Consider the following 13,741-nt stretch of genomic DNA (forward strand, 5'->3'; position numbering starts at 1 on the left):
AGTTGGTTACTATTCATAGGAAGCTAGAAATTGCTCTGATTGTTGTCAAGTGATTGGAAGCTGCTGCGGTGTGATGTATTAGGAGGTTTACTGGGAGTCCTGTACCAAAAATACTGAAGGTATTTCAAGAACTATCATCACTAATGTATGCTGTTTGTTCTGCAGAAAGCACAGGATCTATCACTGCTTGTCCATTTCACTGTAAGTGGAGTGACAGTGACAGGTCAAGGGACCTGATACAGACCAAGGAAAATTCAGTGTATTACATCCATCCCCCTAACCAAAAAAAACTCAAGGTGCTGTATTACACTGAAACTAAAACTGAGCCAATGGGACTCACTTCACTGGATGGGAAACCTACTGTGTTCTGTGTCAAGGGAACACAAACACAGGGGGCTTCTTTCACATGTTGAAGAGGTTGTTGCAGCAGCCATTAATGGAACAGGAGGTAACCAACTTCAGGTTGCGGCACATGTTGGAACAAATGTTGCCTGTCATCTGGGCTCTGAGGTCATACTCGGGTCATTCAAGTGAATGGTAGAGTGGGCTGGGAAGACGAGACTTACAGAGTTTCAATGAAGTTCACAACTTACAGCATTATCCTCAGGACTGTTTGTGGTCCCTGGTTTTGAGTCAATTGAAAGAAGTAAACCACAGACTTTGTAGGTTCTGTGACAAACCAGGGTATGACACCCTGGACTTGTGCCACAGGATCCCCATACATAGGTAAGGTGTGCACTACTCATCAGAGACTGCTACCCAGATGGCTGACTGTGTGTGGAGTACAGCACCAAGACAGTTTTTGCTTAAGCAGTTCTCTATCCAATCCAGATAATAACAGCTGTAGGAGATGAAAGAAAACATTGATCACGTGAAACTCAACTTATGCTTTTGTGACATGACATCTATAAACCCATAGATCAAGGTAATCTGGTGACTGCAGTGTTTTTCTCAGCACCAAATTAATGCTTATTGACAAAAGTATGATTATATGTGATAATAAACACAAACTGTGACTGCATTGAGAATTTTGTAGTAGGCAGCATACAGCATGTTACCTTTCCATGCTGCAAGGGAGTGTATTGGGATCCTTGCTGTTCATTTTGTATAACAATGACCCAGCAGACAATTTTAATAACACCCTCAGACATTTTTCAGATGATGCACTTATGTATAATGAAGTACTGTCTGAAAAAAAAACTGTACAAATATTCATTCAGATCTTGATAAAGTTACAAAGTGATGCAAAGGTTGGCAACTTGCTTTAAATGTCCAGAAATGTAAAACTGTGCACTTCACAAAATAAATAAAAAAATTGTGTTCTGTGACTACAATATCAGTCATAACTAGAATCAGTCTGATTGGACAAATACCTAGGGTAGCAGTTTATATGGAAGTGAAATGGAATAATTGCATGGGCTTACTTGTAGGTAAAGCTTACCACCAAAGGAAGAGATTATAAATAGCCACATATGAGCTGGGAGATAGGCAGTGGAATCGAGAAGCGATAAGAGTTGGAGTCGGACTGTGAATTCATAAGGGCACAGATTATGTTGATAATAACCCTACATGAAGCAGAGTGTGCAGGGACACTATAGGAATTGTCAAGATCTCTGATATTGGAATTGTCAAGACCTACAATATCTAAAGACAACAGTGTGTGAGCAAATTAAGTAGTCAACTGATGTTTCAACTGTGCGCTTACATGTAAATAAGCAGTGACCAATTATTATTGTGTATATATTTTGAGACTGTGTTGGTGATTAACCAATCTGGCATCATTAAGATTGTAAATATTGTCAGAATAACTACCCATACATGACAGTGGTATGTATCCATGTTTTTTAATTAATACACCAACAGCCTCCTATTCCAATGAACTTCCATTATCAAGAACTTCAGATTCACTGTTCACAGAGACAAATGGATGAAATGCACACCAATGAAAATGATTCATGCTCTAGGTAAGTACTAGTGATAGCCTCTCAGGGAAGTCTTGAATTACTGATTACTCAACTGAAGCCTCAAAATTCTGTCTTACTAAAAGCTTCAGGTCTTGGTGTGTGTGTGTGTGTGTGTGTGTGTGTGTGTGTGTGTGTGTGTGTGTCTGGGGGGGGGGAGATGGAGAGCGGGGAGAGAGAGAGGGAGGGAGGGAGGCAGAGAGAGAGAGAGAGAGAGAGAGAGAGAGAGAGAGAGAGAGAGAGAGAGAGAGAGAGGAGAGGGAGAGAGAGAGAGAGAGAGAAAGAGAGAGAGAGAGAGAGAGAGAGAGAGAGACAGAGGGAGAGAGAGAGAGAGAGAGAGACATACAGACAGACAGAGGGAGAGAGAGAGAGAGAGAGAGAGAGAGAGAGAGAGAGAGAGACATCAGATCATCACATAATATCAAATCTAGAGACTGATGCTATATACATACTTGTGATTCATATCCTTAAAACAACTGAGAAATTGTTGGTGTAACAGTTTAGTAATGCACATAGAAGACAAAGAATATTATATATGTAACATAGGCTGGATGACAAAGCATGCAACTATCTGTTTAGTAAGCAACATCTAAGGGTGCAGCATGTTTTATCAAACAAATAAATGAAGTTTATTTTCTTTTGGTTAAGACTGCCATTTGGAAATAAAAGTTATGAATAAAGAAAGGAAATAAAAATAACAAACCTGAGGAATTGCCAAGCAGTGTAATCATTCCATGGTGGGTGCACAAGTTGAACCTAAGGACAATATGCTATGCTACACATAAATGTACAAAAACATGCTCACAACAAAACACAATCAATATATCAAAAAAACAAAATTTAGAAAACAAATTACACAAACTGAAATGTAGTAGTAAGTACAATCAAGCCTCTGTTTTATTCCAGTATTATGGCATAGCAGCAAACACATAAGCTTGTCACCATAGAAAGTACTGAAACTAATCTTCACTGCCGAAAACTAATCTAAAAATTAAGCAAACATACAAATTTGCAGTCCATTTACTACATAGTACACTATGGTAGTATGACTATACAGCAAGATTTGGCCATATACAAGATTGCTTAATCAGCCTGAAATGTCACAAGTCATATTTTCCATCCACAAGCAGAGTAATTATACTATTTGAGACATTGGAAGAAGGAAACATAAATAAATCTTACCAACCAACATTTAAAACGTTAAGAAAATAGCTATCAGTACAACAAAGGAAGCAATTTCCACTGCAATTGAGCCTGCAGTAAAATATTCACAGCAACTTATTCTTGTTCTTGTGAAGCCAACAGAAATGACAAAAAGAAGTTGGAGGTGTTTGCCAATCAGCAAATTATCAACTGTCAAACTTTATTTCTTAATTTGGAAACTTTTTTCTTTTAACTTCTTTATTCTTCTTAATCTACAGTGTTGGTTCCTATGACAAGATATGGTCATGATTTGGCAATTATTCTATTTTATTTATACAGTGAAATCCTCTTCCAATAGTTATTAGATCAGTTAGCTTAAATGAAGAAATTTGTCTGTGAATCACAGAACTTTCTTTCTGAGTGTGTTCATATGTTAACTATTTGTATGTTGTGTTTCCATTGTAGAAAATGGGAACAAGTTTGACATTTGGAGTTTTAGTAAGGAAAACCAACTAAAAGCTGCATTCAGGCTGGCTAGTTTACTTGATCAGTGGTGTTTATTGTGAAGTATGAGTGCACTCTACACTCTCACTTGCACATTAAGTTATACGAATGAGTCCCCTTTCTTATTTTGTTGGCTAGAAGAGGGAAAAATGAAAAGTTATTGGCCTGCAATGAAACACTATTTTTACTTGGTCAAACATGCTTTTTTCTGCTGTAGTTATTTTACACCATTGTATTGTGTCTGTTGTTGTTGTTGTGGTCTTCAGTCCTGAGACTGGCTTGATGCAGCTCTCTATGCTACTCTATCCTGTACAAGCCTCTTCATCTCCCAGTACCTACTGCAACCTACATCCTTCTGAATCTGCTTAGTGTATTCATCTTTTGGTCTCCCTCTATGATTTTTACCCTCCACGCTGCCCTCCAATACTAAATTGGTGATCCCTTGATGCCTCAGAACATGTCCTACCAACCGTTCCCTTCTTCTAGTCAAGTTGTGCCACAAACTTCTCTTCTCCCCAATCCTATTCAATACTTCCTCATTAGTTATGTGATCTACCTATCTAATCTTCAGCATTCTTCTGCAGCATCACATTTCAAAAGCTTCTATTCTCTTCTTGTTCAAACTATTTATCGTCCGTGTTTCACTTCCATACAAATACTTTCAGAAATGACTTCCTGACACTTAAATCTATACTTGATGTTAACAAATTTCTCTTCTTCAGAAACGCTTTCTTTGCCATTGCCATTCTACATTTTATATCCTCTCTACTTCGACCATCATCATTTATTTTGCTCCCCAAATAGCAAAACTTCTTTACTACTTTAAGTGTCTCATTTCCTAATCTAATTCCCTCAGCATCACCCGACTTAATTCGACTACATTCCATTATCCTCGTTTTGCTTTTGTTGATGTTCATCTTATATCCCCCTTTCAAGACACTGTCCATTCCATTCAACTGCTCTTCCAAGTCCATTGCTGTCTCTGACAGAATTACAATGTCATCGGCAAACCTCAACATTTTTATTTCTTCTCCATGGATTTTAATACATACTCCGAATTTTTCTTTTGTTTTCTTCACTGCTTACTCAATATACAGATTGAATAACATCGGGGATAGGCTACAGCCCTGTCTCACTCCCTTCCCAACCACTGCTTCCCTTTCATGCCCCTCGATTCTTATAACTGCCATCTGGTTTCTGTACAAATTGTAAATAGCCTTTCGCTCCCTGTATTTTACCCCTGACACCTTCAGAATTTGAAAGAGAGTATTCCAGTCAACATTGTCAAAAGCTTTCTCTAAGTCTACAAATGCTAGAAACGTAGGTTTGCCCTTCCTTAATCTAGCTTCTAAGATGAGTCGTAGGGTCAGTATTGCCTCACGTGTTACAACATTTCTACGGAATCCAAACTGATCTTCCCCGAGGTTGGTTTCTACTAGTTTTTCCATTCTTCTGTAAAGAATTCACGTTAGTATTTTGCAGCTGTGACTTATTAAACTGATAGTTCGGTAATTTTCACATCTGTCAACACCTGCCATCTCTGGGATTGGAATTATTATATTCTTCTTGAAGTCTGAGGGTATTTCACCTGTTTCATACATCTTGCTCACCAGATGGTAGAGTTTTTGGATCTCCCAAGGCCATCAGTAGTTCCAATGGAATGTTGTCTACTCCGGGGGCCTTGTTTCGACTCAGGTCTTTCAGTGCTCTGTCAAACTCTTCACGCAGTATCGTATCTCCCATTTCATCTTCATCTACATCCTCTTCCATTTCCATAATATTGTCCTCAAGTACATCGCCCTTGTATAGACCTTTTATATACTCCTTCCACCTTTCTGCTTTCCCTTCTTTGCTTAGAACTGGGTTTCCATCTGAGCTCTTGATGTTCATGCAAGTGCTTCTCTTATCTCCAAAGGTCTCTTTAATTTTCCTGTAGGCAGTATCTATCTTACCCCTAGTGAGATAAGCCTCCACATGCTTACATTTGTCCTCTAGTCGTTCCTGCTTGGCCATTTTGCACTTCCTGTTGATCTCATTTTTGAGACGTTTGTATTCCTTTATCCTGCTTCATTTACTGCATTTTTATATTTTCTCCTTTCATCAATTAAATTCAATATATCTAAATGATTAATGGAAAATCTCATATAAAGATGTGAAACAAATACTAACAAAGAGATAGAGGGGCTGGCCAGTACTTACCTCAGCTCAGTACAGCCGATAGATACACAAAAAACAGAACCGAAAATTTACATTCCTAGCTTTCAGAACAAATGTTCCTTCATCAGGGAGGGGAAAGAAAGGGAAGAAGGGAAAGTGTATTCAGTTACTCACAACCCAGGTTATGAAGCAACAGGGAAAGGAAAACAGGGAGGGTAGCAAGGATGGAGGCATGGTTGTCAGTGGGAAGCCAAAGATATTCTACTGTAAGTACTGTGCCAGCTTCAAACCAAAGAGGATGCATACAGAAGTAAAGAGGTATATAGTATAAAGATAAACACAACGATGCAGGATGAAAAGATGCGTGAATGGCTAAAGAGGAAAGGGAAATTGGAGAAGACTGAAGAGTAAATGGGAGTGAGGTTGTTTAACATAAGTTCAGTCCAGGGGGATGGTGGGCTGAAAGGATGTGTTGGAGTGCAAGTTCCCATCTCCGCAGTTCAGAGGGACTGGTGTTGGGTGGGAGAAGCCAAATGGCTCATACGGTGTAACAGGTTCCTAGGTCCCTAGAATTATGCTGGAGGGCATGCTCCGCTACTGGGTATTGGACATCTGCTAGGCGGACAGTTCGTCTGTGTCCGTTCATGGGCTCAGCCAGTTTAGTTGTTGTCATACCGATGTAAAAGGCTGTGCAGTGCAGGCATGTCAGCTGATAAATGACATGTGTAGTTTCACACGTGGCCCTGCCTTGAATTGTGTATGTTTTACCAGTAGCGGGGCTGGAGTAGGTGGTTGTGGGGGGATTCATGGGGCAGGTTTTGCAGCGGGGTCAGTTACAGGGGTAGGAACCACTGGGTAGAGAAGGTAGTCTGGGAATATTGTAGGGTTTAACAAGGATGTTACGGATGTTAGGTGGGTGACGAAAGGCAACTCTGGGTGGTGTGGGGAGAATTTTGTCAAGGGATGATCTCATTTCAGGGGTTGACTTGAGATAGCCATATCCCTGGCAGAGTAATTTGTTGATGTATTTGAGGCCAGGATAATATTGGGTGACAAGGGGGATACTTCTGTGTGGTCTGGGGGTAGGAACATTGTTGTTGGACGGGGAGGAATGTATTGCTCAGGAGATCTGTTTGTGGAAAAGGTCTTCTGGATAGTTGTGGGAGAGGAAAGCACTGGTCAGGTTATTGGTGTAATTGTTGAGGGATTCATCGCTGGAGCAGATACATTTGCCACGAATACCTCGGCTGTAGGGAAGGGAGTGTTTGATGTGGAATGGATGGCAGCTATCAAAGTGAAGGTACTGTTGTTTGTTTGTGGGTTTGATATGGACAGAGGTGTGGATGTGAGCTTCAACAAGATGAAGGTCAACATCCAGGAAGGTGGCTTGGGTTTTGGAGAAGGACCGGTGAAATTCAGATTCGAAAAGGAGTTGAGGTTATGGAGGAAATTAAGGAGTGTTTCTTCACCATGAGTCCAGACCACAAAGATGTCATCTATAAACCCATACCAGGCCAGGGGAAGCAGCTGTTGGGTCTTCAGGAAAGCCTCCTCCATGCGGCCCATGAAGAGGTTGGCATAGTACGGAGCCATCCTGGCTCCCATGGCCGTTCCCCTGATTTGTTTGTAGGTCTGGCCTTCAAAAGTGAAGTAATTATGGGTGAGGATGAAGTTGGTAAGTGTGATAAGGAACGAGGTTTTTGGAAGATCTTCAGGTGGGCGTTGGGAGAGGTAGTGCTCAAGGGCAGAGATACCATGGGTATGTGGAATGTTTGTGTAAAGGGATGTAGCATCTATGGTGACAAGAAAGGTTTCAGGTGGGAGAGGAGTGGGAATGGATTTGAGGCATTCTAGAAAGTGGTTTGTGTCTTTGATGTAGGATGGGAGTCTGCGGATGATAGGTTGGAGGTGTTGGTCTACCAGAGCTGAGATACGTTCTGTTGGGGCTTTGAAGCCTGCTACAGTGGGATGGCCAGGATGGTTGGATGGTTCTCTTTGTGGATTTTGGGTAATAGGTAGAAGGTAGAGGTACGTGGCATAGGTGGAGTGAGTAAGTCTATGGAAGCTGTTGTGGGGCCTTGTGAGGGACCTTGGATTTTTAGGATTTTCTGCAGCTCAGTCTGGATGGAGGGAATGGGATCCTGGGTAACAGCTTTGTAGGTTGAGGTGTCAGAGAGTTGACGCAGTCCTTCTGCCACATACTCCACACGGTCAAGTACCACAGTTGTGGAGCTTTTATCCGCCGGGAGGATGACAATAGAGCGGTCTGTTTTCAGCTCCTTAATGGCATGGGATTCAGCTGGGGTGATGTTGGGGGTTGTCAGGATGTTCTTCAAGAAGGACTGGGAGGCAACACTGGATGTGAGGAATTCCTGAAATGTCTGCAAGGGATGGTTTTGGGGGAGGGGAGGAGGATCCCTTTGAGAAGGCAGTCAGAACTGTTCTAGACAGGGTTCAACACTGAGTCTAGTATTTGGAGGCTGTGTTTGGGTAGTGAAGTGATATTTCCAGTTGAGGTTCCGGGTGAATGAGAGGAGATCTTTAACCAGGGCAGTGTGGTTGAATTTAGGTGTGGGGCTAAAGGTTAAGCCTTTTGATAGAACAGATGTCTCTGGAGGAGAGAGGGATCTGGATGAGAGGTTTAGAACTGAATTGGGACTAGTGATTTGTGGCATTTGACTGTGGTTATAGTTGAGATTTGGTCTGTGTGGGGTATGTGCTGGGATGGGGAGATTGAGTAGGGTGGCTAGGCTAGGTTTGTTGGCTATGAGGGGGGTTTGTTGAAGGTTCTGTTGTGGTTGGTGTTTGTGAGGGATAGGGAGAGGGACCCCACTTCTTAGGTGTTGCACTAGCACTGTGGATAGTTTTTCAGGTGGTGTGTGGCATGGAACTCAAGTTTGCAGCTGGCTTCTAGGATGATGTTCCTGAGTGTGTTCTCCAAGCAAGGGTTTGAGAGGTGGAGGACTTTGAAGAGAGATAGGAGCTGTTGGGAGTGGTGGTTACATGAAGTAGTGTAGAGATTCAGGACAAGTTGGGTAAGGGCTAAGGATTGAAGGTTCTGGAAGTCCAGGAGAGACTGGTGGAAGGAGGAATTGCACCCAGAGATGGGAACTTTTAAGGTAAGTTCTTTAGGGGTAATTCCAAAGGTCAAGCAGGACCAGAGGAAAAGTATGTGGGATTGCACTTTGGCTACGGTGAATACATGTTTCCGGAATGAATGTAAATAATGTGGTATAGGATTAGTGTACATAGTGGGTAACTGGTGGGTAGGGAAATTAAATAACTAAAGCTAAAATAGTAATCATAAGAAGGAATAAAACATGGAGGGAAGGACGAGCACCTCTGCCACTCATCCCCCATCTTCGGTGCTTGTACACCATATCTCTTTTCTTGATTTTTTTTTAAAATCCAACTGGAACAGAAGTATATTACTTGACAGCTCACAACATACGTTCCCCATTGCCTGCTGATCAGCCACCAGTATTTCAATGGTCTTTTGCATTAAATGTCCATGTTCACTATCATAAACCAAAATCTGTAGATAACAACTATTGTAAATGTTTCGCTTCATACAAACCTAAGCTTAATTTATAAAAAAAGACTGCTTAATTTAACTACAATCAATATGAGTCTTTTTAATTTTTATGTTTTCTTCTTTTCCTGTCAGTGCATTCATTTACTTCCTCTGTCCTAAATAGAAAAGTGAATAAATTGCTTTATGACTTCATTGTTAATTTGCATTATTTTCTTTATAATGTATTGATGATTCATTATTTAAGTTTTTATAATTAATTTTCACACCTTGTTCTATTGATATCTTCCATTAATCATTGAAGTTATATTATTATTTCTGTACTGCTCAATATGCTATTGCTCTTAACGCACTGCATACCGGCTGCTGCACCATGGTTGCAGTTCTCGGCAATTTTCATAAGATGTGCGCAAAATGAACATGTCTTCCTTATTTGAATGTAGCTGTGTTTGCTGGTGTTCGTTGATGATGATGAAACTTGGTAGACATGTTCGTATTACATTCTAATATTCTTGAAGGGTGTGATAACTCTGGAAAAACAGGCCTTTATGTAATGGCACACAAAACTGGCAGTAGTATCTTGTTCCACTTCTTATAGGATAGGCTGTGCAAACTCTGCAAGGTTGTGCTGAATATTCCTTTTTTCTGCGTCCCACAATAGTCCAAATAGTAAATTCTTTCATGTTCCTTGACAATCAACCAGAGGGATCCTTAGCAGGAGCTCGTTTTGTAGGTCGGATTGATTCAGTTTCTCCACAGCTGCTGCACCAACTTGTTGATCACTTGTCCAGGGTTTTTATATGTCTAGATTTAGGTAATGCAGGATTATATGTCAGGAAATGAAACCATCCTCTTGGTGGAATCATTGCTTCATCAAGAGAAAGCTCCTGTTCAGGTTTGTAGGCGGTCTGAAAGTGATCTAGAAGCTACTTTGGTACAGGTTAAATTTTGTAGAGACTACCTTCCTAACTATTCTGTAAGGAATTGTCATTGAAATGTCACAATTTCCACATCTGCTCAAATTGATTTCTGCTCATTAGCTTGCAAAAAAATCAGTCTCTATTAGGGGAACAATAGTCCTTCAAATAATCTTTTTTTTTTATTTTTTTATTTTCCCCATCAAGATAATTATGCCCAGAAATTTTTTCTGTTGAATAGCAGTGATATTGGTAAATTTGGGAAACTTGGGAGATTCTTTATAATGAGTTTTGTTTTATTTGTAATAAAAGTTTGATTGTGTCAACATCTGATCAAAGAATTCATCCCCTAGAAATAATTTCACAGTGCTTATAATACTATTGATCTCACTGGGAAGGTTTTTACACCTGCAATTAAATGTTTCTAAAATAATGATCTTATCCTTCTTCAGCCAACTTTCACCGTCTGAGGCTTCATCATCTAAATCGTGTAAAATTATCTCACTTTGGTTGATTATAGACCTGTTGTTCTCTTCTTCACTTCCACTATCACTATCAGTAACATCATCTGAATCACTTGGAACACAGTACTGACTATTTCGTGGAATTGATTGTTGGTGGTAAAACAAAAGATAAAAAAAAAGTTCATACTGCTGTTCACTGCATTGAACCTTTTGTTAAATTTGAATAATCACTGGTATGAGCAATAGGTCTCAGAAAACTTGCACAATATGAAAAACGTAAATTTACATGATCCGTCCACAACAGTCAGACACAGAATCCCGTAAATCTACATGAGCCGTATGCAATGTGTTAAGATCAGTTTCTAAAATTGAAGAAATAAACAAATGCAATAGCAAATCACAAAAATTTTAGACCAAGAATAATGTAAAAAGTACAATGAAGTGGAACTCCAACAAAAATATGCACAACAAGTGTGTGTGATAACACATAGGCACTTTTTTTAGAATTCTGATGAATACTACACTATATTGATTACTCTCAATTTAAAGTTTTCAAGTCCTGTTATTTCCTTTGTCACTTCTATAGGTTTCTTCCTTTGTTCTGTAGGATAATAAAGGAGAAGTGTTTGTAAATTGAAACCTGTCAAAATACTTCACCTTTCATTTTTCACATGCTTTGTAATTTTGAAAAAGCATAATTCTTCTTATGCTCAATGTAATCAAAATAATGATTTTAGGTAATTTAGTTTCAGTACTCTCATTCAGTTGTGGCAGAAGCATACAGCTGTGACAAAGCTGTGCGCAAGCCACCTAATACAGATGTTGAGATCGCAGTCTTCATTTTATCACAAAGAGAAGTAACTTTAAAAAAAAGTAAAGCATATGCGTTACTCAGTGCATTATACAAACAGGCATCAAACAAAATTTGTAATCACATGCACAAGACAGATGCCTCCAAGCATACAATATACTGACCTGCCACAACTTTACTCTTCTCCATGACTTGCCGCGCTAGGAGCTGATTCAGTTGCAGAAGATGTTCCCGTTGTCGTTTCTCTGCAGCAACCTTTTTCTTCAGTGTTGCTGTTTGATGTTCCTCCTCTGGGAAAAATAGCCACCAATGAGAGATGCTGTCATTTGGTTATATGCATGAAGTCTTTGGCAGAATATTTTTATGGAAAATCTGACACTAAGTCATGTGTGTGTGTGTGTGTGTGTGTGTGTGTGTGTGTGTGTGTGTGTGTCTAATTCGGAGGAAAGCCTTTTGGCTGAGAGCTTACTTGTTTGAAGTTTATTTGTTGTATCTATCTGCGACTCAAATCTCTGTTGTACGGGGAGTAACAATCTATCCTTTCCATAATATTGTCATTATTCCATCCTGGATTTTACATTGTTTTATTGAAAATCTGATTGCTAAAATACTTTGCATTTATGTACAGGATGAAATAACAACAAAATGGAAAGGACAGATTGCCACTCAGCACACATTAGAGGTGCTGAGCCACAGACAGGCACAATAAAAAAGCATGCTATAAATATTTTGCTTTCAGATAAAGTCCTTCATCGAAAATGAAAAATGCACACATGTTCACACATGCACAACTCACACACACTGTCATTTCCAGGCATGAAAGTGACAGTGGCCATCTATGTGTGTTGTGCTTCTGTGAATGAGTGTGTGTTTTCTACTTCTGATGAATGACTGTTCAAAAGCTTAAATATTTCTATCATTCTTTGTCACTTTGTCTGTCTGTGATCCAGCTCCTCCTCTAAGTGGTGAGTAACAATCTGTCCTTTCCATATTGTTGCACTTATGTATACAATTTCTCAAAGGTGAAGTATTTGTCAGTGTTTATTGACATATATTTAAATAACAATGCTAATCTCCACTTTGAAATTAAATAGTTCTCTTAATTCTGTTTTATTGTAGAAGTACTCTTTGCAGTAGCGCAGACAATTTTATATGCAGGGCATCTGCAGCTGCTGAAAATCATGATGTACGAAAACACTGCTGGTAAAATTTAGTTTTAATTGACCACACTTACAGCTGCATCTTCAGGTGCAACCAACACATTTTAGAAATTGAACTATGATCATAAACTGTATTGGAAATTTGAGATTAGTATAAATATTATTTGAAAAAATTGTACTCACTATTAGTGGAGTGGTCAGTTAAAATCAAGTTTTAGCAGCTGTCAGTGGTGTTTTCATTCACCTTTGGAATATAACATGACTAAATCTATCCTGGTGTGCCTACTGGACATGGCACTGGGCCTGATCAGTGGCAGTGAAGTTAATCTTTAAACTGCACCCACAATTAGTTGCACTTATGCTTTTGTTCCATCATGATTGATAAAAACTGGACCCATTTTGCAGTGTGCAGTGTGCTCAAGATAAAGCATACTGAGAGCAATATGCCAGCAAATGTGGCTTTGCAAATCTGCAACTGCTACATTTTTGATGTTGCAGCAAGCTTTAGGAGATGCACACCTCACAAAACCACCAGGGTTGGGAAAAGGTGAAGGTGGAATACAAATTCGATTCAGGACACCTGTATAGAATGTAATGACTTCCTAAATTTGTGCCCTGAAATGAGGTCAGTTCTGTCTGACATTTTGCCCAGAACACCTAGAATATGGTAACTTTTTGCCCCCCCCCCCCCCCCCCCCACTCTCTGAAATACCCTGGTCAGATTCTATGCTCCTTCTGCACACATTTTCCTACTCAATGGGTGCTACTGCTGTGGCCACTCACCCTGCTGTAAGGCTTGCTCTATACACCCTCTTACCACCAACTATACCAGACCTGTAACTGACAAAATCAAATAAGCCACCTGTCAAATGACATGTCATGTACCAGCTGTTAGGTAAACACTGTTTGGATTTCTACATTGGTGTGACTGTGACCAAGTTGTCAGTTAGAATGAATGGGCATAGACATAGGGTGTATACTGGCAACACACAATATCCTGTTCCAGAGCATGCTCTACAACATGACAGTCATGACGTCAGTACTGTTTCAGCACATGTTCCATCTGGATTCTCCCCTGACATCAGTTTCTCA

At 39.9% G+C, this 13,741-nt stretch overlaps 1 protein-coding gene across 1 annotated transcript in view; it reads right to left on the minus strand.

Annotated features, from left to right (window-relative positions):
- The window catches only part of LOC126413204 (zinc finger C3H1 domain-containing protein-like), a 525,925-nt gene that overhangs the window by 24,974 nt on the left and 487,210 nt on the right, over positions 1–13,741 (minus strand). Inside the window, exon 19 of the mRNA XM_050083100.1 lies at positions 11,654–11,779. Coding sequence (XP_049939057.1) covers positions 11,654–11,779 — 126 coding nt within the window. The remainder of the gene's footprint in view (positions 1–11,653; positions 11,780–13,741) is intronic.

This window comes from Schistocerca serialis, chromosome 7 (assembly GCF_023864345.2).
Source record: "Schistocerca serialis cubense isolate TAMUIC-IGC-003099 chromosome 7, iqSchSeri2.2, whole genome shotgun sequence".
NCBI classification, from domain to species: Eukaryota; Metazoa; Arthropoda; class Insecta; order Orthoptera; family Acrididae; genus Schistocerca; species Schistocerca serialis.